The following is a 22463-nucleotide window of genomic DNA, read 5'->3' on the forward strand; positions in this document are numbered from 1 at the left end:
AGGCTTGAAACGATCCCTTCCTTCCCCCGCTGCCCTGTGGGAGGAAAACCACAGCTGAAACCCCTCAGACTGAAACATCTGCGGCTGACAAGTGAGGCCCTCCTGTAGCCTTTCTGAACCTTTTTTTGGGTCTGATACTCTGCCAAAAACTCTTTGGAAAATGTAAGGTTCTCCTGAGAAGATTTGCCGACAGACATGTGCCCACACCACATCCGCTGAACAGGCCTGCATTCCTCCCGAGGGAGGCAGCTGAGGAGCCAGCTGGAAGTGCCTGGGTTCCAGACAAACCCTGAAGGCAGTGAGGAAGCAAGAGGCATGGATGGAGCAGGGGGTGGTGGACAAGGGACACAGCAGAGCGCACACTCCCCAAATCTGTGTGTTAGGAGGAGCAACCCCTGGGTGGCAGCTGTACTGGCAGGTTCCCTGCTGAGCCTGGGAAGGGGGGCCATTGTCCTCAGCCCATTTTGTCCCAGCTTGTTAGCTCCAAAGAAGGAATCTCTTAACAGTGGAATTTCAGAGAGCGAGCCAAGTGGCAGGGTGCATGGTTTTCCACACAGGGTGGTGCTGGTTTGGGGGCGGTCTTCTCTAGTCCACTCTCTTCAGACCATCGCCACGAGTAAGGGCAGGCCTGCCCTGGAAACTGTGATAGGCAAGTTTTCTTTATTGTTTGTTGTTGTTAGGGGCCGTAGATTTGGTTCCTACTCACGGTGACCCTGCGTATAACAGAACAAAACACTGCCTGGTCCTGCGCCACCCTCGCAATCGTTGCTATGTCTGAGCCCATTGTTGCAGCCACTGTGTCAGTCCATCTCACGGAGGGCTTCCCTCACTTTTGCTGACCCTCTGCTTTACCAAGCTTGGTGTCTTTACCAAGCATGTTTCTTTATTACCTGTGTGTTTTCAAGCTGGGTATATGAAACCTGGGTATGGAACTGGCTGGGGGAGATCTTACCCACAGTTCTCACTTTGGAATGAAAGGAGCAGGCTTTAAGTCCTGCCTTTGTCACTTTGAAGCCTATGACCCCAGGAAAATCCTTTAACTTTTCTGGATCTCACTGTCATTGTCTACAGAGTGAGATATTAGACAACTTCGTCCCTGGGCCACCTCGAGGAAGACCAGGTGGGGCAGTGCCACCCCACCGCCCCCCCCAGCTGACCCCTTCTCTCCACGGCCAACAGCTCCGGGGAGCTTGGCCTCTGGTGGTAAAGCCTGCAGGAGGGGCTTTCCAGGATGCAGCTGGGCTGGGGTTCACGGTCCCCGGAGCCCCTGCTGTCCTGGATGTGCAGGGGGGACAAATGCCTGGGCTGCCTGCCTGCCTCCTCCTCTGCTGTGGTGGGTCCATAACTCCAGGCTATTTCCCCCCCGAGGGTCTGAAAGTTGGAGCTAACTGGCTGGGGAAACAGAGAGAGAGAGATGGGCGTGTGTGCACGTGTGCTCCTGTTGTACACAGTATGGGGGAAGGGTGTCACAGGGCTCTGTTTCCATGGGAACCGGTGGTACAAGCTGGCTCCCCTGGGCACTGCAAAGGGAAACTTGGTGGAGGGTGCGGAAGGTGTGGAGGGTGCAGGGCACCTGACTTCTAGGTGGTTTCCCAGGGGCTGAGCAAATGCCCAACAAGAACTGCCTGTCTGGGATGCAAGAAGGAGCCCTTCTCCCCAGGATGCCTAGGGCCCTGCAGCCTTCCTCTACCACCCCTGCAGGAGATGGGGTGGCTCCTCACTGTACCACGTGCCATCTGGCGACCTTCCTCTACTGCCCCTGCAGGAGATGGGGTGTTCCCTCAGCTGTGCCACATGCCATCTGCAGACCTGAGACCCAGGTGTGGACCAACTCGAGTCCTCAGGAGACCTGAGAGCCACTTGTGTGATACTGCCCCTGGCAGCCACCACCTTCTCTGGGCTGTGAGCCCACATCTGTGAGGCCAGTGGGGAGTCATGCACCCACAGAAAGGTCCCATGGGGAGGATGTTGCAGAAGCCAAGGGTGGCCAGAGGATGACCAGTCTGCCAGGAGGCAGGAGGGGCACAGGGGAGACCCTGTCCTCATACCTGAGCCGGGTCTTTCTCTGTGGCCTCAGCTTCCCATCTGGACCTCAACAGCTCCCAGCTGCCCTTAGGGACCCTGAGACTGAGGTGGTCAGAGGGTTGCTCCACACCGCCGGCCGCCCCCGTCTATGAGGAGGTGCTCATAAGTCAGGGGGAGGGGTAGGGAGTAGGGGAGGGTATAGCGTGTTCTGCAAAATACCTCCAGGAGGCTCTCCAGGCTGGACTGCCGCCCATGCTCCCACCCCTCATTGGGCAGGAACATGTGCCCTGGAGCCCCCTACAACCTCTCTCTCCCATAGGCGGTAACCAAGAGGAGAAAGGGGAGGAGCAGAACATATGTGTGTGTGGGTGTGGGGGCGTTAGAGAAAGAAAAAGACAGGGAGAGGCACAGGGAGAGACAGCCAGTGACAGGACTGGAGGGAGGCCAGGAAAGCCAGATGGGCTAAGAGGTCAGGACCAGGAGCCGTATCCACAGAGAGCAATTGGGACATGGATTCTGGGAGGGGGGCAGAAGATGGGGGGGTAAATATGTGTGTGTGCATGAGAGAGAGTGAGAAAAAGAGAGAGGGAGCGAGAAGGAGAGAGAGAGAGGGAAGGAGGAGGCAGAGCAGGGGGGTGGAGGGGTGGAGCAGTTAGAAGCAGGAAGGGAAGGAGGGAGGGGTGGGCAGGGGGCGGGTGAGAAGCTGCCAGTGACAATCACGTCTGGTCCAGCAAACATGAAGCAGCTGCCAGCCGGCAGTCCCGTTCTCCTTGGCTGGCTTCGAGGGGGGAGGCCGGCAACAGTTCCCTTCAGTGTCCAGGATGCAGCGGGCCAAGGTAGGCACTGGCGGGGTTCACCTGAGTGGGGAATAGGGGTTTCTTGAGGCTGCCCTGGACCCAGGTAGCCTTGTTATGCCTCCTTCTTGGACCCCACCCCCTGCTGTACCTGTAGAGTTGCTTTGGGGACAGGGAGTGTTGGGTGTCCTGGCTGGAGGTGAACTCCGGGGCCTCCTTGGGATGGGAGAGACTTTAGGTGTTTAGGAGAAGAAGCTGGGCAGAGGAGGCATGTGGGGCCCGCCCCGTGGCTGGTCCTGCTCAGCTATGTCCCTGAGGCAGGTGACAGGGCAGCTGACCTGGAGCTTGGGCCCTGCAGCCTTTAGAGTTGAGGGGGTCGTGAGTGCTGGGAGGGGGTGTCTTATGCATCATTTAATGAACCATTCAGGTAATTAATGAATGCTCATTTTCCAAAAGGGCTGGGAGAAACTAACATGCTAATGGTCCTTTCTCTGGGGCTACTGGGAGCTTGGAGACACGCTGCAAAGAAAGCACCTGGCATAGAGTGAGGTTCAAGAAGTAACGGTGGGGGTGGGGAAGGATATAGAGAAGAATTGATTGAGGAAGAACAAAGGAGAGGAAAATCAGCTGAAGCCCCGCAGAGGGTTCGATCTGTCCCGAAGGCCTGCTAGCTTCCGCATGCTTGGGACAGTCTTGCTTTGGAAGCAAGAAGAGGGCTCCAGGACTAGGTCCGGTTGCTCAAGCAGAACCCCCCAATAATGGTGCTTAAACAAGGGTGCCTGCATTTCTCCCCCAGCAGAAGTCGGAGGGAGGCAGGCAGGCAAGAGGGAGCTGGCATGGAGGCTCTGCGAGGCTGCAGGGCTCCGTCTGTCTCTTGGCTCTACGATCCCGGTGCTGGCTCCCATCCTTGAGGCTGCGGTAAGCTCCAGCATCGCTGCCGGAGCCCCAGCTGGCAGTGCAGGCGCCAAGGAGGAGAAAGAAGGAAGGGCAAAGGGGCCCGACCCGTCTCAGATCAAATCACAGTCTTGTGAGTAAGGAAGGGTCCCCGGGAGGTACAAATGGCTAAACTCTAAACTGCTAACCAAAAGGCTGGCAGTTCGAACCCACCAGAGGTGCTACAGAGGAAGTCCCGGCAATCTGCTTCTGAAAGATCACAGCCACTAAAAACCTATGGAGTGGTTCTCTTCTGCACACGTGAGATAGAGCTGACGGTAACTGGCTCGGGTTTGCTTCTAATTTGTTTGTTTTGTGAGTAGGAAGAATGGTCACTGGGCTGGCATCTTGCAGTCTCTGTCCCTGAGAAACAGGTTCCTGCCCCTATTTCACCCAGGAGGGAGGACAAGCAGTCCGGAGCAGGCTTGTAGCTGCATTCAGGCTACCCAAAGAATCTGCCCCAGACCCCAGGCCACCTCCTCCCTGCCTGGTCCATCTCCCCAGTGCTGGGAGGACTGACAGAGGTGATGGGCTTGAAAGTCCTTTGCATACAGTGGTGGGGTTATCTCTCCTCTTATGGTAGGTCCCTTCAGCAGCTGCCAGGGGATAGGCAGGGCAGAGCCTGAGAGAAGCTTCACCCCACCTTGTATACTCAGGTCCTCGCCACACACATGCCCCACCCAGCACAGGCCACATGCACTCACAGCTCTGAATGTCCTGTGAGTGTGTACCGAATAGCCACAGAAGCACGCCCTCACACACGCCCTGCCACCGTGCCCACAGTCTGACCTGTGCCACACAAACATGCATGTGCACGGAGGGGGTGTTCGTACAAACGTGCACACAGCCAACTCTCTGTCCACCACACGGAACGACCGTGCTCCTCCCCTTGCTGGCTCTGACTGCCAAGAGGTCACTTCAGAGGTTGGCCATCCCTGCCCCTGCTAAATGAGCAGAGTGAGGGGCTCAAGTCCTGCAGGTACAGCTGGCCACTGCGACCACGTGCGTCCACTCTCCCCCACCACCAGCACTAAGTGCCCCCCGGGCCCTAGTGGGTCTAGCTGGGCCTTATCCTGCCATTTGCCTTCCAGTGGCTGCCTGATCAGAGGTGGGAGCAGGTCCCGTATCTCCTGGTGCTGGGCCAGGCAGGGACAGTGGCCCTAGTGGGAAGTCACTGCAGGGTCCCTCACCAGGTCAGCTGGGGAGTGTGAAACAACTTCCTCTCTCATGGCAGCAGGGGTTGCACTCAGAACAGAGGCTGGCGATCACACAGAGAGCTGCCTGTCACTCAGGACATCCCCATGGGTGTAGTGGTCAGGGGCTGTCTCCAATAACACCCCACGGTGTTGAGCCCCTCGGCCTTCTCCACACACTTCCCTGTCGGTCACTAACATGACAACATCCCTGGAAGGCAGGCAGTGCCTCTGTCCATTCTGGAGACCCTGAGGCCCAGAGAGGGGGAGCTGCTTTCCAGCACAGCACCGGGACCCCCTCAAGTCAGCCCCCCAACTCTGGAGCCTGCAGGGCCCCTTGGTTCTCTGCCTGTCATATGGCTGCTCTGTGGTGTGCTAGGCCGTGGGCTGAACAGCTGACAGACACACCTGTTCCAGGGAAACCTCAGTCAGCTGGGAACAGGCACTGAAGGGGGAAGGGGGGCTGCCGGGGAAGGGGGCTGACCTCTGAGCCCAAGGCCAAGAGAAAGAGGCGGTGAACTCTGTGAGGCCCTAGAAGGGAGGAACAACCAGAACCGCAGGTTCCACACTAGAGGTCAGGGGCTATTGTCTTCACGGCGCAGCAAATCCACTGGAAACTGCTTCCTGCCCAGCGGCCAGCCTTCTTGTGGGAGAGGGACCTTAATTGGCTCCTTTATTTGCAAAGATGGTAACTGGGGCCCAAGGTTGGGGTGGGAGAGGGAAGTGGCCCTGCCTCTGGTCTCCAGGTGGAGTCTGGGGGACGGGCAGGCCCTCCATGGATTCCGAGACACCCCAGGTTCTGGGCCGGGGCTTCATTTGCATTTTCTCCCTGGGCCACATGGCTACCCCCAAAGAAGTCCCTGGTATTGTGCCCACTTTACAGGTGAGGAGACTGAGGCCTGCCCTAGATCGTCCCTGGGATTTAAACAATGCCCCGTCTTACACCAAAGCTCAGTTCCCTAGGGCTGGGGCTGTGGGAGAAGGCTACAGGGAAGGGGGGCATGACTTCAAGCAGGCAGCCGGGGAGGTGTCATATCCCAGCATGGCCAGGCTCCCACAGGCTTGTGGCCTCAGCCTTCCAGTGGCCACACACAAGCCAGGTCCACCCGGCCACATCACCTGGACTAGCTATGTGACCTGAGCCGGCCATGGTCCCTCTCTGGGCTGCAGGACCAGGGCTACAGAGGAAAAGATGCCACTGCTGTAAATTCAGAGCTTCTTTTCTGATCAGAATCTTGCTTCCCTGACTCGGGCTGGCGCTTGGGGCCCATTGCTCTTCCATCCACCCCCCACCTCTGCGACTGCCAGGAGCAGCTGCAAGGACCGGGGTTTCCAAGGCAGAGAAAGAAAAGGGGGGAAAAGCTGGCAAATCACCCTCTCCTCCCTGTAGACCTGGAGCGGGAAGGAGACTGAGGGTGAAAAAGAGGGAGGCATGGGTGAGTCACTGGAGGCCCCCCGCCCCCTTCAGCACCCTTTCCCAGCTGACTGAGGTTTCCCTGGAACAGGTGTGTCTGTCAGCTGTTCAGCCCACGGCCTAGCACACCACAGAGCAGCCGTGTGACAGGGAGAGAACCGAGGGGCCCTGCAGGTGCCAGAATTGGGGGCTATGCTGAGCTAAGGCAGGAGAACACCTCAGAGGAGGGCCTGTCCTGGACCTCAGGCCCCAGTTGGCCCAGGCTCCCCCCTCTGATCTCCTGACTTGGGTCTCTGCCTCCTCCTTCAGGCTGGGTTCTGCCTCTGGGTCGCTGCTGGTCTTCACTGACCTGGTCTCTAGCCCTGCCCACCACCCCTGGCCTTCCACCACACCCAGCTTGGGGGCGGTGGGCAAATCTCCAGAGCCGACCCAAGCCCCACTCTGCTGCTGAGGCCACGCCCTGTGCCCAGCATGTCCTGGCCCTGTTCTAACATCCTCTCACTAGGGGACACTCTGGGCAGTGGCCTGGGGGAACCAAGTTCTACCCCCAGGTCTGCCCTGCTGACCCTGAGCTTGGGCAGGCTATGTCCCCTCTCCAGGCCTCAGTCTCTCCATTTGTTCTGGAGCTATGCTTGCAGCCTCTTCCAGGATCCGCCTGAGCTCAGGAACCTGTGCTGACTAGTGGGAGTCCGGGCAGCGGAGATCCAGGGGCCGCAGGGCTAAGGGGGGCCAGCAATGCAGCTGTACCCTTAGACACCCCCCTCAGACACGCCAGCTGCCTATCACAGCCTGGGTCCCCCACATTTGGGATGGAAGGGCCCTGACCAGTAGAGGGCGGTGACCCCTCCTGGTGATCAGACAGGTCCGGCTCAGTCCCGGCCTTTTCACCGCACTAGCTGAGTGTCCTCGGAGAGGCCACTTTGCTCCTGGTGCCGTGGGCTCCCCGTTTTCCTGGGGGCACTATCACCGGCCTCCCGGACCAGTGGGCTCCTATACCACCCCTGAGCCCTGTCTCTGGCTCCTAGCAAGAGCTCCATGAATGGCGGGAGTGACAGTGTCATTATTTTCTGATTACCAAGTAGAGCAGGACAGACAAGGGAAGTTTGCCAATGAACAGCTGGGTCAGCCCCTGGGTGGAGTGACCCCTCACTGCTTGCAGCCATCAGGGCAGGGCAGGACAGCCTGGCTCTCCCCTTTCCTGCCCCAGCTATCCTTGTTCTAATAGGGTGGTGCCCAGGGCCTTGTGTGCCCAGGGCCTTGTGTGCCCAGGGCCATGTGTGCCCAGGGCTATGTGTACACAGGACCTTGTGTGCCCAAGGCCATGTGTGTACAGGTTCTTGGAGATACATGACAAACTCAGCCCCCCTGGCAAGGCGAGCTGCCTGGTCCTCGTCTGCCAGTGCCCGGGGGAGGGTAGAGAAAGAGATTCCCCACAGCCTCCCTGTCCCAAATCCTTGGGGCCTGCGTGACGTGACGCCCACCACAGCTTCCTGCCATCTGTCCCAAGTGATGGAAATAGAGTGAATGACGATGGGAGTGGGTGTCCAGAGAGCCAGCCGGCTCTGCAGCAGCCCCCGCCTCCATGCCATGGACTGGGAAGGGGGTGCAGAGGCTGGGCAGCTCCACATCTGAGCCCCTGGGATGTCCCCAACCTCAGAACAAGCCCTCCTGAGGAGGAGGGGGAGTAGGAGGTTGAGAGCACCTGGCCAGGCCCAAATTTGGAGACCCCTTCTCCCCACAGGCAAGGCACAGAACTTTTTATCTCTAAACCTTAGCTGCATTTTCAAATCTACCAAGGAGCTTTATAAAAATAGAACAGCACCAGCCCTGCTGAATGAAATAATGCAGCCCCAACAGGCGGAAGGTGGAGAAACCGCCCAGGTGGCTCTGAGGTGCAGCCAGTTGGAACCATGGAAGTTGGGTCTCCCTGCAGGACTGGCCCTGCCCCCGGCACCGGGCAGCCAGGCCCTCGCTGGTGAGGAAGGTGAACCATCATCACCATCGCCCTGGTTGTGTGCCCAGAGCCAGGCTGGGTGCTTTGTAAGTCACCTCACTTAGCCTTCCCTATAACACTGTGAGGGCATATGGTTATCCCCATTTTGCAGAGCAAGAAACTGAGGCTCAGAGCAGTGAAGTACTGCTTGTCCAGAGTCGCCCAGCCAGGAGGGGAGGGCTCCGACCCACATCCCTGTCTGCCTGACCACAGACCTCTCCCTACTACTCGGGCTTCTTGAAATAGCATCAACCTTCCTGAGCCACCCCTGCCATGCTGCCCCCCAGGTCAGATGCGTCCTCTGAACCAGCGTTCAGCGTGTCCTGGCAAGCCTTGTGAAGCCATTCAAGGCTGTGTCTCATCCTCAGATGCCTGTAAACGTTTGGGTTTTGCATATGTATTTGCTCATGTGACATTTAAGCCCGGTTTGCCAGGACCCCCACCTCTGCCAAGCCTTCTCTGGGCTGCTCTTTGGGGGAAGCCTGTGGAGCCCAGCTGACAAGACCCACAGAGACTGAACAAGCTGCTGAGGGTCTCACCTCAGTGCTTCTCAGTCAGATGAGCCCCATGGGACGGCGCTGTGCCCTGCTGTGCAGGTGGCAGGGAGCAGGGCCAACAGCTCGCTGGGTGACTTGGGTTTTCAGGGCCCTGCGGGGAGTTGAGGTCCACGAGGTAGGACATTCAGGTCTAGGTCCTGGTGTTCTGCTTCAAATGATCCAGCCCCTCTCTGTGGTGTGGCAATGTCCCTCAGGATGACGGTGGTCCTGGTGGAGAGTCAGGGCAGGACTCTGGGGGAGCTGGCAGGGATCCTGGAATCAGATCCCAGACTGGGACCTTAAGCTGGTTGCTGAGCCCCTGGGAACCCCCAGTTTCTTAGTCTGCAAAATGGGGGTGGGGACACCTAACTCAAAATGTTGGCATGAGCATTAAATAAATAACATGGTTTGATTTGAGCATTAAATTAAATAAACTAGGGCATCTAATTCAGTGTCCTGAACATATTAGGTGCATTGCCAGTGTGGGGCCCTTTCTGACACTCCCTGACTGCCCACAGCCCAGGGAGTCGTGGAGGGAAGCTGAGAGCTGCCGTTGGCCCGGCCCTGTGGGAGCTGCAAGCCTCTGGTCTGGGGCGAATTGTGGGGGCCTGGCCCACCTGCAGCCTCTGCCCTTGAGGGAAGCTCGTGAGCTTCAGAGCAGGCTGCAGGTCCCCAGGGCCAGCCTGGGGCACATTTCTGGGACATGGCCGTGAACACCTACCACTGCCAAGGCTGCCCACTGGGGACTCTATGTGACCCCAGGGCCCAGTTCCTCTGGCTTCACCGGTCTCTGCCACCCAACCCTGGCCATCCCCTGAGGCCTGTGCAGGATGGACAGCTCTGTCTCCTGTAACATGATGCCTGCAGCAAGCAGGGAACAGGAGAGAGATTCTCAGGTGGGTTGTGGAGAACGTCAGGGAGCTTCACCCAGTCAATTACAAGTGTTTATTTAGGGTTCTGCACCCGCACGTGTGTGTGTGTGTGCATGCGTGTGTGTGTATTTTTAATTGAAATTTTTATTGAGATAATTATAGATTCACGTGCATGTAATAAATAATATGTAATTAATATAGCGCGATCTCATGTACCCTTTACCCAATTTCCCCAATGGTAACATCTGGCAAAACTGTAATAGTGTTACGGTACCACTGCTGTGGAGCCGATTCCAGCTCATGGCGACCCCACGTGTGTCAGAGTAGCGCTGTGCTCCACAGGGCTTCGGTGGCTGAATTTTCAGAAGTAGATCACCAGACCCCTCTTCTGAGAAGCCTCTGGGTAGACTTGAACCTTCGACCTTTCAGTTAGCAGCCAAGTGCTTAACCCTTAGCACCACCCAGAGACTCCTTAGTAAATATTACGACTGGGATACACAACCCACCAATCTTGTTCCTATTCCCCCAGTTTTGCATGAACTCCTTTGTGTGTGTGTCTGCGTGTGGGTGCACGCGTATGCACGTGTGAACACTTGCAAACATTTAGTGCTCTAAACTTTACCACGCGTGTAGGTTTACGTACCCGCCACCAAAGCCAACATACTGAACGTTTCCATCACCACCAGGGTCCCTCTTCTTGCCCTTTTTACAGCCGCACCCACTTCCCTCCCCCTCCTGCTGTCCCTAACCCTTGGCAACCACTGAATCTGCTTTCCATTTCCAAAATTTTATCATTTCGAAACATTATAACAGTAGAAACATACTGTATGTGCCCTTCTGAGCTCGTCTGTTTTCACTTAGCCTGACCCTCTGCAGGCCCAAGCACGTCCTTGCGCGTGTCCATACTGTGTTCCTTTTTATTACTGAGCGCTGCGTCATGTCACGGGTTTACCAGTTCCTTTAACCACTCACCTATCGAAGGGCAACTGGGATGTGTTCCCAGTTTGGGGCCATTATAAATAAAGTTGTCATGAGCATTCATGTACAGACTGTGTGTGAACAAAAATTTTCATTTCGCTGGGAGAAATACTCAGGACTGCACTTGCGGGATTGTATGGTAATTGCGTGTTTAGTTTTTTAAAAAACTGCTCACTGTTTTCCAGAGTGGCTATAGTGTTTACATTCCCAGCAGCAACGTATGAGTGAGCCGGTATCTCTGTCTTCACCGGTGTTTGGTGTTTTAGCCATTCTGGTAGGTGTGCAGCTGTATGTCGGCAAGGTTTTAATCTGCATTTCCTGAATGGCTGATGATGTTGGCCATCTTCTCAAGGGCCGATCTGCCATCTGCGTGTCCTTCTTGGTGGATTCTCTGTCCTTGTCCTTTGCCCATTTTCTAACTTTTTTTTTTTTATTGCTGAGTTTTGAGCTTCCAAGCCTCTTGGGCATGAGGCTGTGTGTTGCGGGAAGAGCCACACATAGCTTGGGTGAGCCCCTCTCTCACAGAACTGACTGTATTAGCCATAACAAATTACCATGAACTGGGCGGCTTGTAAGAACAGGAATTTATTCCCCCACAGCTCTAGAGGCTAGCAGTCTGAGTTCAGGTGTCAGCAGGGCCATGCTTTCCCAAGGGCTGGCTCTTCCAGCTTCTGGCAGCCCCTGGCATTCCTCGGCCGTGGCAGCACCCCTCAGTCTTCGCCTCTGTCGCCACATGACCATACTCCCTCTGTCCTGGGTCTCTTCTCCTGTCACAAGGGCACCAGCCATCTGAGCTGAGGGCCTACCGCGTGCCAGTGCGACCTCATGCTCACGGACCACATCTGCAAAGACCAGGTGCAGGGGATAAAGACTTCAACATAGCCTTTGTGGGGGGCACAACTCAACCTGGAGCCTGACATTCTAGGGAGCAGGGACAGAAATGGCACCAGAAAGCCAATGTGCAGGGTAATTTCAAAAACCGGTCAGTGCTGTGGAGCAGTAAGGCGGGTGAGCAATGGAGCGTCCGCGAGGAAGGCAACCTCGAGAGGAAGTCACAGGGCCTCTCCAAGGACCCACACTTGAGTGAACCCTGGAAGAGGTGAAGGGGTCAGCCCTAACGTCCATCCGGGGGGGAGGAGTGTTCCAGGCAGAGGGAAATGGAGTGCAAAGGCCGAGATGTGGGAACAGCCTGGCGCGTTCAAAGAGCAGGTGGGGTGGGGTGGGCAGATGAGGCTGATGAGGACCCTGCAGGGCCTGACCGAGGGGAGCTCTGTAGCCCCAACCAAGGTTTTGGGGTTTTGCTGTAAATGCAGCAGGAGGGGGAGGGATTTAATTTCTGTTTTAAAAACATGACTGCAGCGGGCACGCTCCCAGCCCTCACTGCCTGCAGCGGGCACGCTCCCAGCCCTCACTGCCTGCAGCGGACATGCTCCCACCTCTCACTGCCTGCAGTGGGCACACTCCCAGCCCTCACTGCATGCAGTCGGCACACTCCCTTATCAACTTCCACAGGCCGCTTACCCACCTCACAGAGTGAGGCCATCACAGGCCCTGCCCCATGGGGTTCGCAGGTTGGGGTGGGGCTCGTGGCCCCTCAGGCCAGGTAGGGGTGCTCTCTCCACCACCCCACCCTGGGGCTTCTTAGCTTCTTAGCTCTCAGAGACTGTTAGCACGTTCGTAAACGGTGACTCTTGGAGGATTGTTGACATGGTTAATGAGCTTAAGATGCCCCCCTGAACTTCTGAGGCCTCCCCAAGGGCTGGCCACTAGGGACGGGGTCAGCATTCAGCGTGGCCTTGTCCTAAGACTCCTCACGAGGGTGGTCTCCTCACCAGTAAAATGGTGTGATGTTGCCGACCTCATGGGGTTGCTGTGAGGACAAGATGACACAGCCCAGAGTAGACCTGCACTAAAGGACGCCCTCAGCCCTGCCCTGTGGGCCTCTCCCCACCTCCCCAGGCAGCTAGAGCCTGGGCCACCAGCTGGGTCTCTCCACATGGGCCCAGGCCTGGGCTGTGGACAGAGTCCCTGTGACTACCACAGGTACATGAGGGTAGATGTGCCCGCCGGCACCAGCTCTGTCCTGGCATGTGGGGGCTCCCACAGACGGGTCCGGTCAGAGGCTGTGGGGCCCACCTTGGTTCCTCTCTCAGAAATCCTCCAGGCTCCTTGCACAGACAACAGCAGAAAACCCATGCTTTACTGAAGCACCAGCTGCCCGTCTGCCCCTGCCCCCGTCCCGGGCTGAAATAAAAACTTTATTCATTAAGGCCATTTCTCTCCTTAATAAGGTCATTAAGAATGGAGAAAACGCCCCTGATCACAGCCTGAGCAGGACTGACGTGTGTGCATATGTGTATGTATGTGTGTGTACATGTGTACATGCAGGTCTGTGTGCACATGTATGTGTGTATGTGTGTGTACACGCATGTGTGTGCATTGTGTGTGTGTGCACATGTATGTGTGTGTGCGTGTGCACCCCTCTTTCTGCCCCACCCAGAAGGTAGTGCCTACCCTTGATAGAACTCTGGGAACCACTGATGCCCCACTTTGCAGGGGTGAGCCTTGGAGAAGGGGAGGGGTTGGGGGTTTGCTGAGGGTGTGCTTTGAGAGGTGGGGGTGACGGCTGTGGGATGGGGGACTGGCAGGCTGGGACCTGGCTGGGGAAGGCCCTGAAAGCCAGAGTCTTAATTATCTAGTGCTGCTGTAACTGAAATGCCACAAGCTGATGGCTTTAACAAAGAGAAGTCTGTTTTCTCACTGTGAAGTAGGCTAAAAGTCCCAATTCAGCATGTCAGCTCCAGGCAAAGGTTTTTTCTCTCTGTCAGTCTTTTCATCAATCTTCCCCCAGACTAAGAGCTTCTCTGCTCAGGAACCCCAGGTCCAAAGGACGCGCTCTGCTCCTGGTGCTGATTTTTGGTGGTATGAGGTCTCCAACTCTCTGCTTGCTTCCTTTTCCTTTTATCTCTTGAGAGATAAAATGTGGTGCAGACCACACACCAGGGAAACCCCTTTTACAGTGGATCAGGGAGGTGACCTAAGTAAGGGTGGTGTTACAATCCCACCCTAATCATCTTAACATAAAATTACAATCACAAAATGGAGGACAACCACACAATACTGGGAATCATGGCCTAACCAAGTTGATACACACATTTTTGGGGGACATAATTCAATCCATGACAGCCAGGATAAGAGGTTTGGACATCGCCCTGCCAAGCTGTCCGGGAGGGCTGGATGAGGCCACCCGGTCGCCCAGAAGCTGACCGGGTGACTGACTATCTGGCCCCAAATGTGAGCATCTAGTGGTTCACCCCACCTAACTCTAGTCTGCAGGATGGAACAGACCAGCTCCCCTTCCCACAGCCATTGTTTAAGCTTTATAATTTAGGGAACATTTGTAGGGCTTTTCTTTCTCCCCGTGTTCAGGAAATTCCCCACCAAGGTACCACGAGAGCCTGAAAGGCCAGGTGCTTGCTCTCCCCTCTGCCCTGGTAGGCACGGAGCGGGCGTGCGACTGGGTCTTGGACATTGGTCTCCTTCTGCACACTTGACTTTGAATGTGGAGCCAGGAACTCAGCAGAGATGGCCCAGCAGCAGCCTCCAGCTTCCAGGAGCAGCAGGGCTGTGAGGTCAGTGGGGCTCCCAAGCCCTGTGTCCCTGGGAGAGGCAGCGCCAGCAGTGGGGTCAGCAGCACAGAGGGGTTCTCACTGGCCTGTTCTGTGGTCTGACCATGACCAGGGTCTGGCTGTCCTGCCTCCCACTCTTTCCTCTTGTCTGATTCCAAGCCTTGCTCTCTGTCCTTCCTGGGGAGGCTGTGACTGGCCTGGGATCCCTGCTGCCGACTGCTTTCTGGTTTAAGTCAGCCTGGGTCACTTTCTGTCACTTGCACCTTGGAACCCTGACCGGTGCAGGGGCTGAGTTTGGGCTCCACATCTGCAGAGCTGGCCCATTTGGACATCTGCCTGTTACTTACAACAGCCTAACACTCTTCAGGACAATGTGAGAAGTAGCACATGCGAAACCCCACAGTCCCATAAGGACCTCACCCACCTCCTGCCCAACGGCAGTTCTGGCTGGCTCGAGTGCGTACATACCGATCCCAACCAAAGCCAGTCAGAACCGGTGCCCACACGGGTATGCTATTCCCTCCAAGCCTGAAACTCAGGCAGCACATTGTGGACAGAATGGAAACAGGAACTACCAGCACGCAGTGACTACTAATCAAGCAGCCAGGTCACGCCTGTCACAGAACTGCCCCTGAGCCAGAGAGAATGGGGCAAAAGCAGCAAATTAGACTCAGTGGACAAATAAAGAAGCCCTGGTGGCCTCGTGGTTAGGGGCTTGGCTGCTAATCAAAAAGGTTGGCAGTTCAAATCCACCAGCCGCTCCTTGGAAACTCTATGGGGCAGCTCTACTCTGTCCTATAGGGTCGCTATGAGTTGGAATCAGCTCGACAGCAATGGGTATGCATGCGTGGATGCCTTGGCCAACTGCCTCTGCCTGTGCGCGACCTTCTCCTGAGCCTTGCCGACGAGGCGCTACCTCTGCAGCCAGCAGTGGGCACTGGGGAAGGTGGGTGGTTAGGAGCCAGGAGTGAGGGGCTTGCCTCACTAGCTTTGCAGGGAGGCAAATCTTGCTGCTCTGGTCCTTTTCTGGAGCTGCAGTCCCATGCTAGCAGCTTCGTGTCTCTTAATGAGCCGCCACCACAGCCACTCCTCGAAGGCCCCGCCAATCAGTTGTTTGTTTAGATCATCACACACAGGGTGAAGTGTCTGTAAATTTGCCCCCTCCAGGGTGGTCGCCTGGCCTTTCATTCTCCCTGAGCTTACCTCAAGGTGAAAACTCGGGCAGAGCGAGGGCATTAGAGGGGCGTGGGAAGGCCCACCTTTGCTGTGTGGTGGTGTGCGGGTTCACTTCCTCTCTGGGCTGCAGTTATGGAGGGGTTGGTACTGTGAGCTCTAAGGGACCATCTAACTCTGCAATCTGGCCTGTGCTGGGGTGAGGGGGTTGATGAGCGAGTCTGGGCTCACCCACAACCTCCCCCCTCTGGGCCCCCCTCCCATCATCCCACAGAGGTTTCCCAGGGGTCCAATGCTGTGTTGGACCCAGGGTACAGAGTGGGGGAAAACCACAGGCCTTGCCCACGACCGGAAGTTTCCATCACAGACTGAAGAAATCCTGAGAGTATGGCCCCTGGACACTGTTTTAACTCCGTGCTGAAGTCACTCCTGAGGTTCACCCTTCAGCCAAAGATTAGACAGGCCCATAAAACAAAACAAGACTAAACGGGCACACCAGGCCAGGAGCAAGGACGAGAAGGCAGAGGGGACAGGAAAACTGGTAATGGGGAACTCAAGGCCAAGAGGGGGAGTGTTGACATGTCATAGTGTTGGCAACCAATGTCACAAAACAATATGTGAATCAATTGTTCAATGAGAAACTTTTTTGCTCTTTAAACCTTCATATAACATACAATTAAAAAAAAAAGTTTCTGTCAGATTTATCACCACGCAGTCTGTGAGTTATGGAAGTACGGACAGGGACAGACAATGCTCTGTCAGCTCTAGCAATCAGGGAGGGCTTCCTAGCAGAGGGGTCCCACCAACTTGATCTTCAAGTAGGAGTGGGCTCCACTGAGGAGCCCCTGGATGGCATGAATGGTTAAGTGCTGGGCTACTAACTGGAAGGTGGGTGGTCCTAACCCACTCAGAGGCGTCCCAGAAGGAAGGCCTGGTGATTTACCTGGGAAGCTCACAGCCTTGAAAACCCCGTGGAGCACAGTTCTGCTCTGCACACGGGGGGCCGCATCGGTTGGGATCACTGGTCAGGGGCCACTGGACTGAGCAAGGGAGGCTGCCTGTCCACACCGTGGGCAGCGGGTGTGGCCCTGGAGGGGAGTGTGTGGGAGGCCGGGGCTGCGTTCTCAACCCACCCCTCCATCTGGGGGCATTGAGCTGCTTTTCCAGTGGAGGCTGCCTGTGTCTGCAGGGTGGCCGCTGGAGGAGGAGTGGGGCTGGTGAGAGGTGGGCGGGAGATGCCCAATGCGAGGGGCAAAGGAGGCGTGCGGAGGCGTGATCCGGCTGGTGGGGCGGCAGAGCCCCAGGAATTCTCTGGCCAGGACTGGCAGCCTCTGGCATGCATGCCCTGGAAAACGAGTGCCTGGGGTGGTGTTAAGACCAGCCTTGCCCAGAAGGTCAGTGCTGGCCAGGGGGCGATCTGGACGTCCCCTCTGTGAGCCATGGCTCAGGGCTGCTCTCCCTTTCCCCGCAGGAGGCGATGAAGGCGTCGGACGGCAGCCTCCTGGGGGATCCCGGGCACACGCCTCTGAACAAGAAGGAGGGCGTCAAGTGGCAGAGGCCGCGGCTCACCCGCAAGGCCCTGATGAGGTGCTGTCTGGTCAAGTGGATCCTATCCAGTGCTGCCCCGCAGGGCTCAGGTAGGGGCCCGAGGTGGGCCGGGGGTGGCGGGCCGGGAGTGGGGCTATCCTGAGCCCCGTTCTGAGAAGCGTCCCTTCTGAGTGCTCACAGGCCACCTCTGCCTCTGCTGGTGGATGTCTCTGTTCACTCAGTGAGTGTCCCACGAAGGGCACTGAGCTCAAGGCAGGACTTGTGGAGGGTGGGGACAGAGGACCAGGACCACTCTGAGATTTCTGGCTTGGGTAGCTCTGCCAGCCCACCGCTCACCAGGTAACCTCATCCTTATCCTAAGTCCTCCGAAAGAAGGAGGGCTGACCCCCATCCAGAAGGGCATGTCTGAAGCTGGGCAGTAATGTGTGCAGGGGCTGGCAGGAGGAGGTCCACCTGGTCACTCCAGGGGCTGGTACTGGCTCTCGCCTCAGGCTGAGAGAACTGGCAGAAATGGTTCTCATGAGGGAACTGGCAGAAATGGTTGCCCCGTACTCGCCGTGGGTGACGTTTGGTGCTTGTTGAGTGGACATAGCAGGAGAGGCAGACTCGGCCTCACAGCCTCCGTGTGCTCACACACATGTACACGCACCACACACCCACACCTGTGCACACCCACACACATGTGTAGCCTCCCCAAGTGTGCACACACATGCACGCCTGCTCACCATGCACACATGGGCACACACACCACACACACACGTGCTCACATGCACACACACACGCAGGTACACACCATGTATCCTCAGGTGCTCACACACACACACACACCACACACAGGCACACACACATCCACACACAGGCACACACACATCCACACACCATGTACTCTCAGGTGCTCACATGCACACACAGCACACACGGTCATGTGCTCACACACACACACCACACACTCATGTGCTCACACAGGCACACACACCATACACATGCACTCACACTCATGCTCACACGCACACAGTCACACCACGCACACGCACAGGTACCTACACCTGGAACGCTCGTGTGATCACACGCACAAGGCACGATGACTTTATTAAGAAAAAGGTGAAGATTTGAGCCTTGACAGCTGCCTCTTGTTTGTTGCCCCAACCACCCTCTGGCTGTGTGATTTCCAGAGAACCTCCGTTTTGCCGACTGTAGAATGTGATAATACCAGTCCCTGCCTCCCAGGCTTGATGGGCGGTGGGGCATGGAGGGGGTGGCCTGAGTGACCTGAGCAGCAGGCACAGAGGTTGGCAGCTGGCTCTGCCTGTGTACAAGTGACAATGGCTCCTGTGTGCTTGGTCCAGTCCTCCACCTCAAGCCTTGCTCCAGGGCGCTCCCCAGCACGGCTCCAGCAGCTTCCCTCTCCCTCACCAGCTCAGCCTGGGCCTGTCTGATGCTGACAGTCCAGTGACCTCCCTGCCTGTTTGTCCCCGCCCCTCCTCTTTCCTCGGAGGCTCCCACAGAAGTGTTTGTGCTTGTGAATACACGCCATGGGGTCCATGTGCACCCCGCAACTTCCCAGAGGAAAACGGTTTCTCAGATTTCAGAAACATGAACAAGGCAAGAAAAAACAAATGCAGATTTTCTCTAGAGCGGCGGTTAACGGTGGGCACCAGTTTCGCTGGCCACGTGTGTTGTCTGCACACGCATGATGGCTCTTGGCCACTCAGAAGCAGCTTTGCGTGATTCGGGGCTTGAATCTCCCACTGGCCCTCACTCAGTCTTTCAGTGCTTTCTTGGTAGCAGCGATTATTTGAGGAGAACGCTGAAGCAAAATCCTCCTTTCTTTCTGGGTAGATCTTGCAGGTGCTCGGCTTTACTTCCCAGGCCCCCTCTCTGTCTCTCCTTCCCTGATCGTCTCCATGTCACGTGCCCCACAGCCTCTATCCTTCTGAGCCTACGGGGCCCATGCTGCCAATGTCCACCTTGGTGGAGAACCGCCTGGCAAACCACGGTGCTTTGGGATGGGGCTGGGACGTGCTATGCCCCCCTTGTCCGAGGCGCTGGGGTGCACCTGTGCCAGCCAGGCTGCAGCACGGGTGGGAGCCAAGAAAAGCAAGCTAGGGAGCAGGCGTGACTTGTCCAAGGTCACACAAGAGGGGACAGAGCCGGGACATCACACGTGTCCCACCTTGAGTTCAGGATAGGCTTCTAGGGGGCAGGGGGCCTTCTCGCCTTCAACTCCCACAGCCTATTTGCTGAATGGCAGTCGGAGGCACACTGTTGGGGTGGGGGTGGGAGAAAGAGAGGGCTAGGGCGGGATGGGGAGAGCCAGCAGACCATCCCCATGCGCTCTGACCAGCCTGCTGTTTCCTCGTGAACACCTGCCACACACTGGGAGGAGATTTTAAAGGAAAGAAAAACAAAATCTTATTTAATCGTGTGAGCTGGGCATTGCAGACTTTATCGTCTTGCTTTACTGAAGACTCAACTGAAGCCCAGAGAGGTCAAACAACTCACCAGGTCCCCAGGGAGGGAGGGAAGGGAGGGTGCTGGGTGATGGACTCACTCCAGGCAAGGTGCCAGATCTGTGGTGTGTCTTCCAGGATCCCTTCTCTTGGGGACCTGAGGGAAGAGCGAGCCCAAAGACCTGGTGGCAGGGGTCCGCTGGGGCAGCCATCACCCACACAGACTGGAGAGCCAAGGCTTCACTCTGTCCCTCTCTTCACCGGGCATAGTTCCCTGGCCTCCTCTCCTCAATCCAAACACGTCCTGTGCGTGTCCCTAAAGGGTGACACCACTGGTATGGGCACACCGAGGGCTTTGTGGACGTGTGAAATGCTCAGCTGTGCAGACAAGGCCACTCTGCTCCTCAGGAGCCTCCCAGGCTCTGGGTGCAGAGAACAATCGCTGCAATTCAGCAGCTCCGCACACGTGCGCGTCCAGAGGCCCAGCTGCTGTGTCCTGAGCTTTGGTATCTGTGAAAGTCGGGCGGCACAGACACTGTGCCCTTGTTGTTGGGGTTTTTCCATTCAGCAGAAGCCAGGCCAGAGACACAGATTTCTGGGAGAGCTGGGAGAGGAAGTCGACACCCAGGCACAGTAAAACGAGCAGGTGTCTCCGAGACTTGAGCCAGGGACCCAGCCTTGGCCAGGAGTGGGTGGGACTCTGAGCTGGGAGATGAAGACAAGGGCTGGACCAGCCGGGTCTGTTCCCTTATCAGGTCTCCCCTGAGCTGCGAAGGTTCTGTTCCTCCATCCACCTGCTCACAAGATGGAATCTGGAGCAGCTCAGCCTCAGTGGCCCCGTAAGATGGTGTATTAATGGGTGGTTTAAGATCTCTGTTGAAACAACAGAGATTTATGATCTCACAGTTCTGGAGGCTAGAAGTCCCAAATCAAGGCGTCAGAGAGCTGGTTCCTTCGGGAGGGCTCTAGGAGAAGGTCTGGTCCGTGCCTCTGTACCAGCTTCGGGAGGTGGCCGGCACTCCTTGGCCTGCAGACGCATCGCTGAATGCAGGCTCTGCCACTGTCGTCACATGGCCTTCTGCTCTCTACGCCATTCTGTGTCTCTTCTTTTTTATGAGGTTATATTGGATTAGGACCTCTCCACTCCCTCTGGGATTCCCTGGGTCGTGCAAACAGTTAAGGGTCATGCAAACACTTAAACCCTCAGCTGCTAATCAAAAGGTTGGAGGTTCATGTCTACCCAGAAGTGCCTGAGAGGAAAGACCTGGCAATCTAATTCCAAAAGATTGGCCACTGAAACCCCTGTGGAACACAGTTCTAATGTGACTCACTTGGGGTCGCCATGAGCCAGAATGGACTGGATGGTAACTGGTTTTTCTTTTTTTGTTTATTCCATCATGACCCCATGTTAACTAGTAACATCTTCAAAGACCCTATTTCCAAACAAGGCCATGTTCACAGGTGTCAGGGTTAGGACTGCAGCATAAGTTTTTGGGGGACACAATTTAATCTATAACAGATGAGGTGAGCCCAGGAGGTAGGGAGTGCAGGGCAGGTGGCAACACCCCACCCCACCCAGGAAAAGCACCCCATCCTCAGCCTAGAAGTAGACCCCTCCCCAGCATTTGGAAGCCCCTCCTCAGTGACCCATCCGGCTGGTTTCACCCACTCTGCCTGTCTGCCCCAGCATCGAAGCGTCCATGCTATCAAGCCACTGCGCCAGGGGCGTGACTGAAGCCGGCAACGGGACACACCTGCTTCTCAAGCCTGGCTCCCACTGAGGGCTGTGAGATTCGGATTTCTTCAACCGTAAACTGGGGTAGTGATGTTGTTCGGTGCCGTAGAGTCAGTTCCGAATCACAGTGACTCCATATGCAACAGAACGAGACGCTGCCCAGTTTGTACCAGCCTCCCAATCGCCGCTGTGCTTGAGCCCATTGTTGCAGCCACTGTGTCAATCCATCTTGTTGAGGGTCTTCCTCTTTTTGCTGATCTTCCACATTACTAAGCATGATGTCTTTCTCCAGGGACAGGCTCCTCCTGATAACACGTCCAAAGTACCTGTGACGAAGTCTCGCCGTCTTCGATTCTAAGGAGCATTCTGGCTGTAATTCTTCCAGGACAGATTAGATCCTTCTTCCGGCAGTCCCTGGTATACTCCATACTCTTTGCCAACACCGTAATTCAAAGGCATCGATTCTTCTTCGGTCTTCCTTATTTATTGTTCACCTTTTGCAGAAATAGTGACAGTACCCACGAAATAGCCTGGGCTCTTGGATGGATGCAGACAGCAGAGTACGGGTCAGCTGATTTAGGCAGAGAGGTTGCTATGAGTTGGAATCGACACACCAGCAATGGGTTTGCGTTTTGGTTATTGAGAAGTTTACAGAAACTCAGGAAGACCGGAGAGCCTGCCATGGAAGTGGCAAGCCCAGGGCCCTGCAGCAGCCACGTGCTTCTGTCATGTAAACAGTCCTCCACAAAGGGACACACTCCCTCCGCCTCCCCAAAAGCTTTACCGGTTGCCATAGACTCAATGCTGACTCATGACAACCCCTTGTGTGTCAGAGGGTAACAGTGCTTCGTAAGGTTTTCAGTGGCTGATTCTTCAGAAGCAGACTCTTTGGCCTCTCTTCAAGGCACCTCTGGATGTACTCAAACCCCCAATCTTCCAGTTAGCAGCCAAGAGCATTAACCGTCTTGAATTGACTCGATGGCAACTGGTTTCCACAAAAGCGGAGACTTCATCCATCTCTGGGAAGTACTCGTTCCCTCCATGATTCTATCACGACCCACGTCAGATTATAAAGTCCACCAGCACCATCAGCACCCTTTATAGAAAGCGATAGAGGAAAGGTACGGGGAGAAAAGGTCAATTAACTTGTTTATAGTATATAATAAGGAGGCCTGGTGGCACAATGGTTA

General features: G+C 56.2%; 1 protein-coding gene across 1 annotated transcript in view; it reads left to right on the plus strand.

Annotated features, from left to right (window-relative positions):
* Positions 1-16935: 16935 nt before the first annotated feature.
* KCNIP3 (potassium voltage-gated channel interacting protein 3) overlaps positions 16936-22463 on the plus strand; it is an 85716-nt gene continuing 80188 nt past the window's right edge. Inside the window, exon 1 of the mRNA XM_010601352.3 lies at positions 16936-17177. Within this exon, the coding sequence (XP_010599654.2) occupies positions 17018-17177 (160 nt within the window). The 5' untranslated portion in view covers positions 16936-17017. The remainder of the gene's footprint in view (positions 17178-22463) is intronic.

The sequence above is a fragment of the Loxodonta africana genome, chromosome 15, assembly GCF_030014295.1.
Source record: "Loxodonta africana isolate mLoxAfr1 chromosome 15, mLoxAfr1.hap2, whole genome shotgun sequence".
NCBI classification, from domain to species: Eukaryota; Metazoa; Chordata; class Mammalia; order Proboscidea; family Elephantidae; genus Loxodonta; species Loxodonta africana.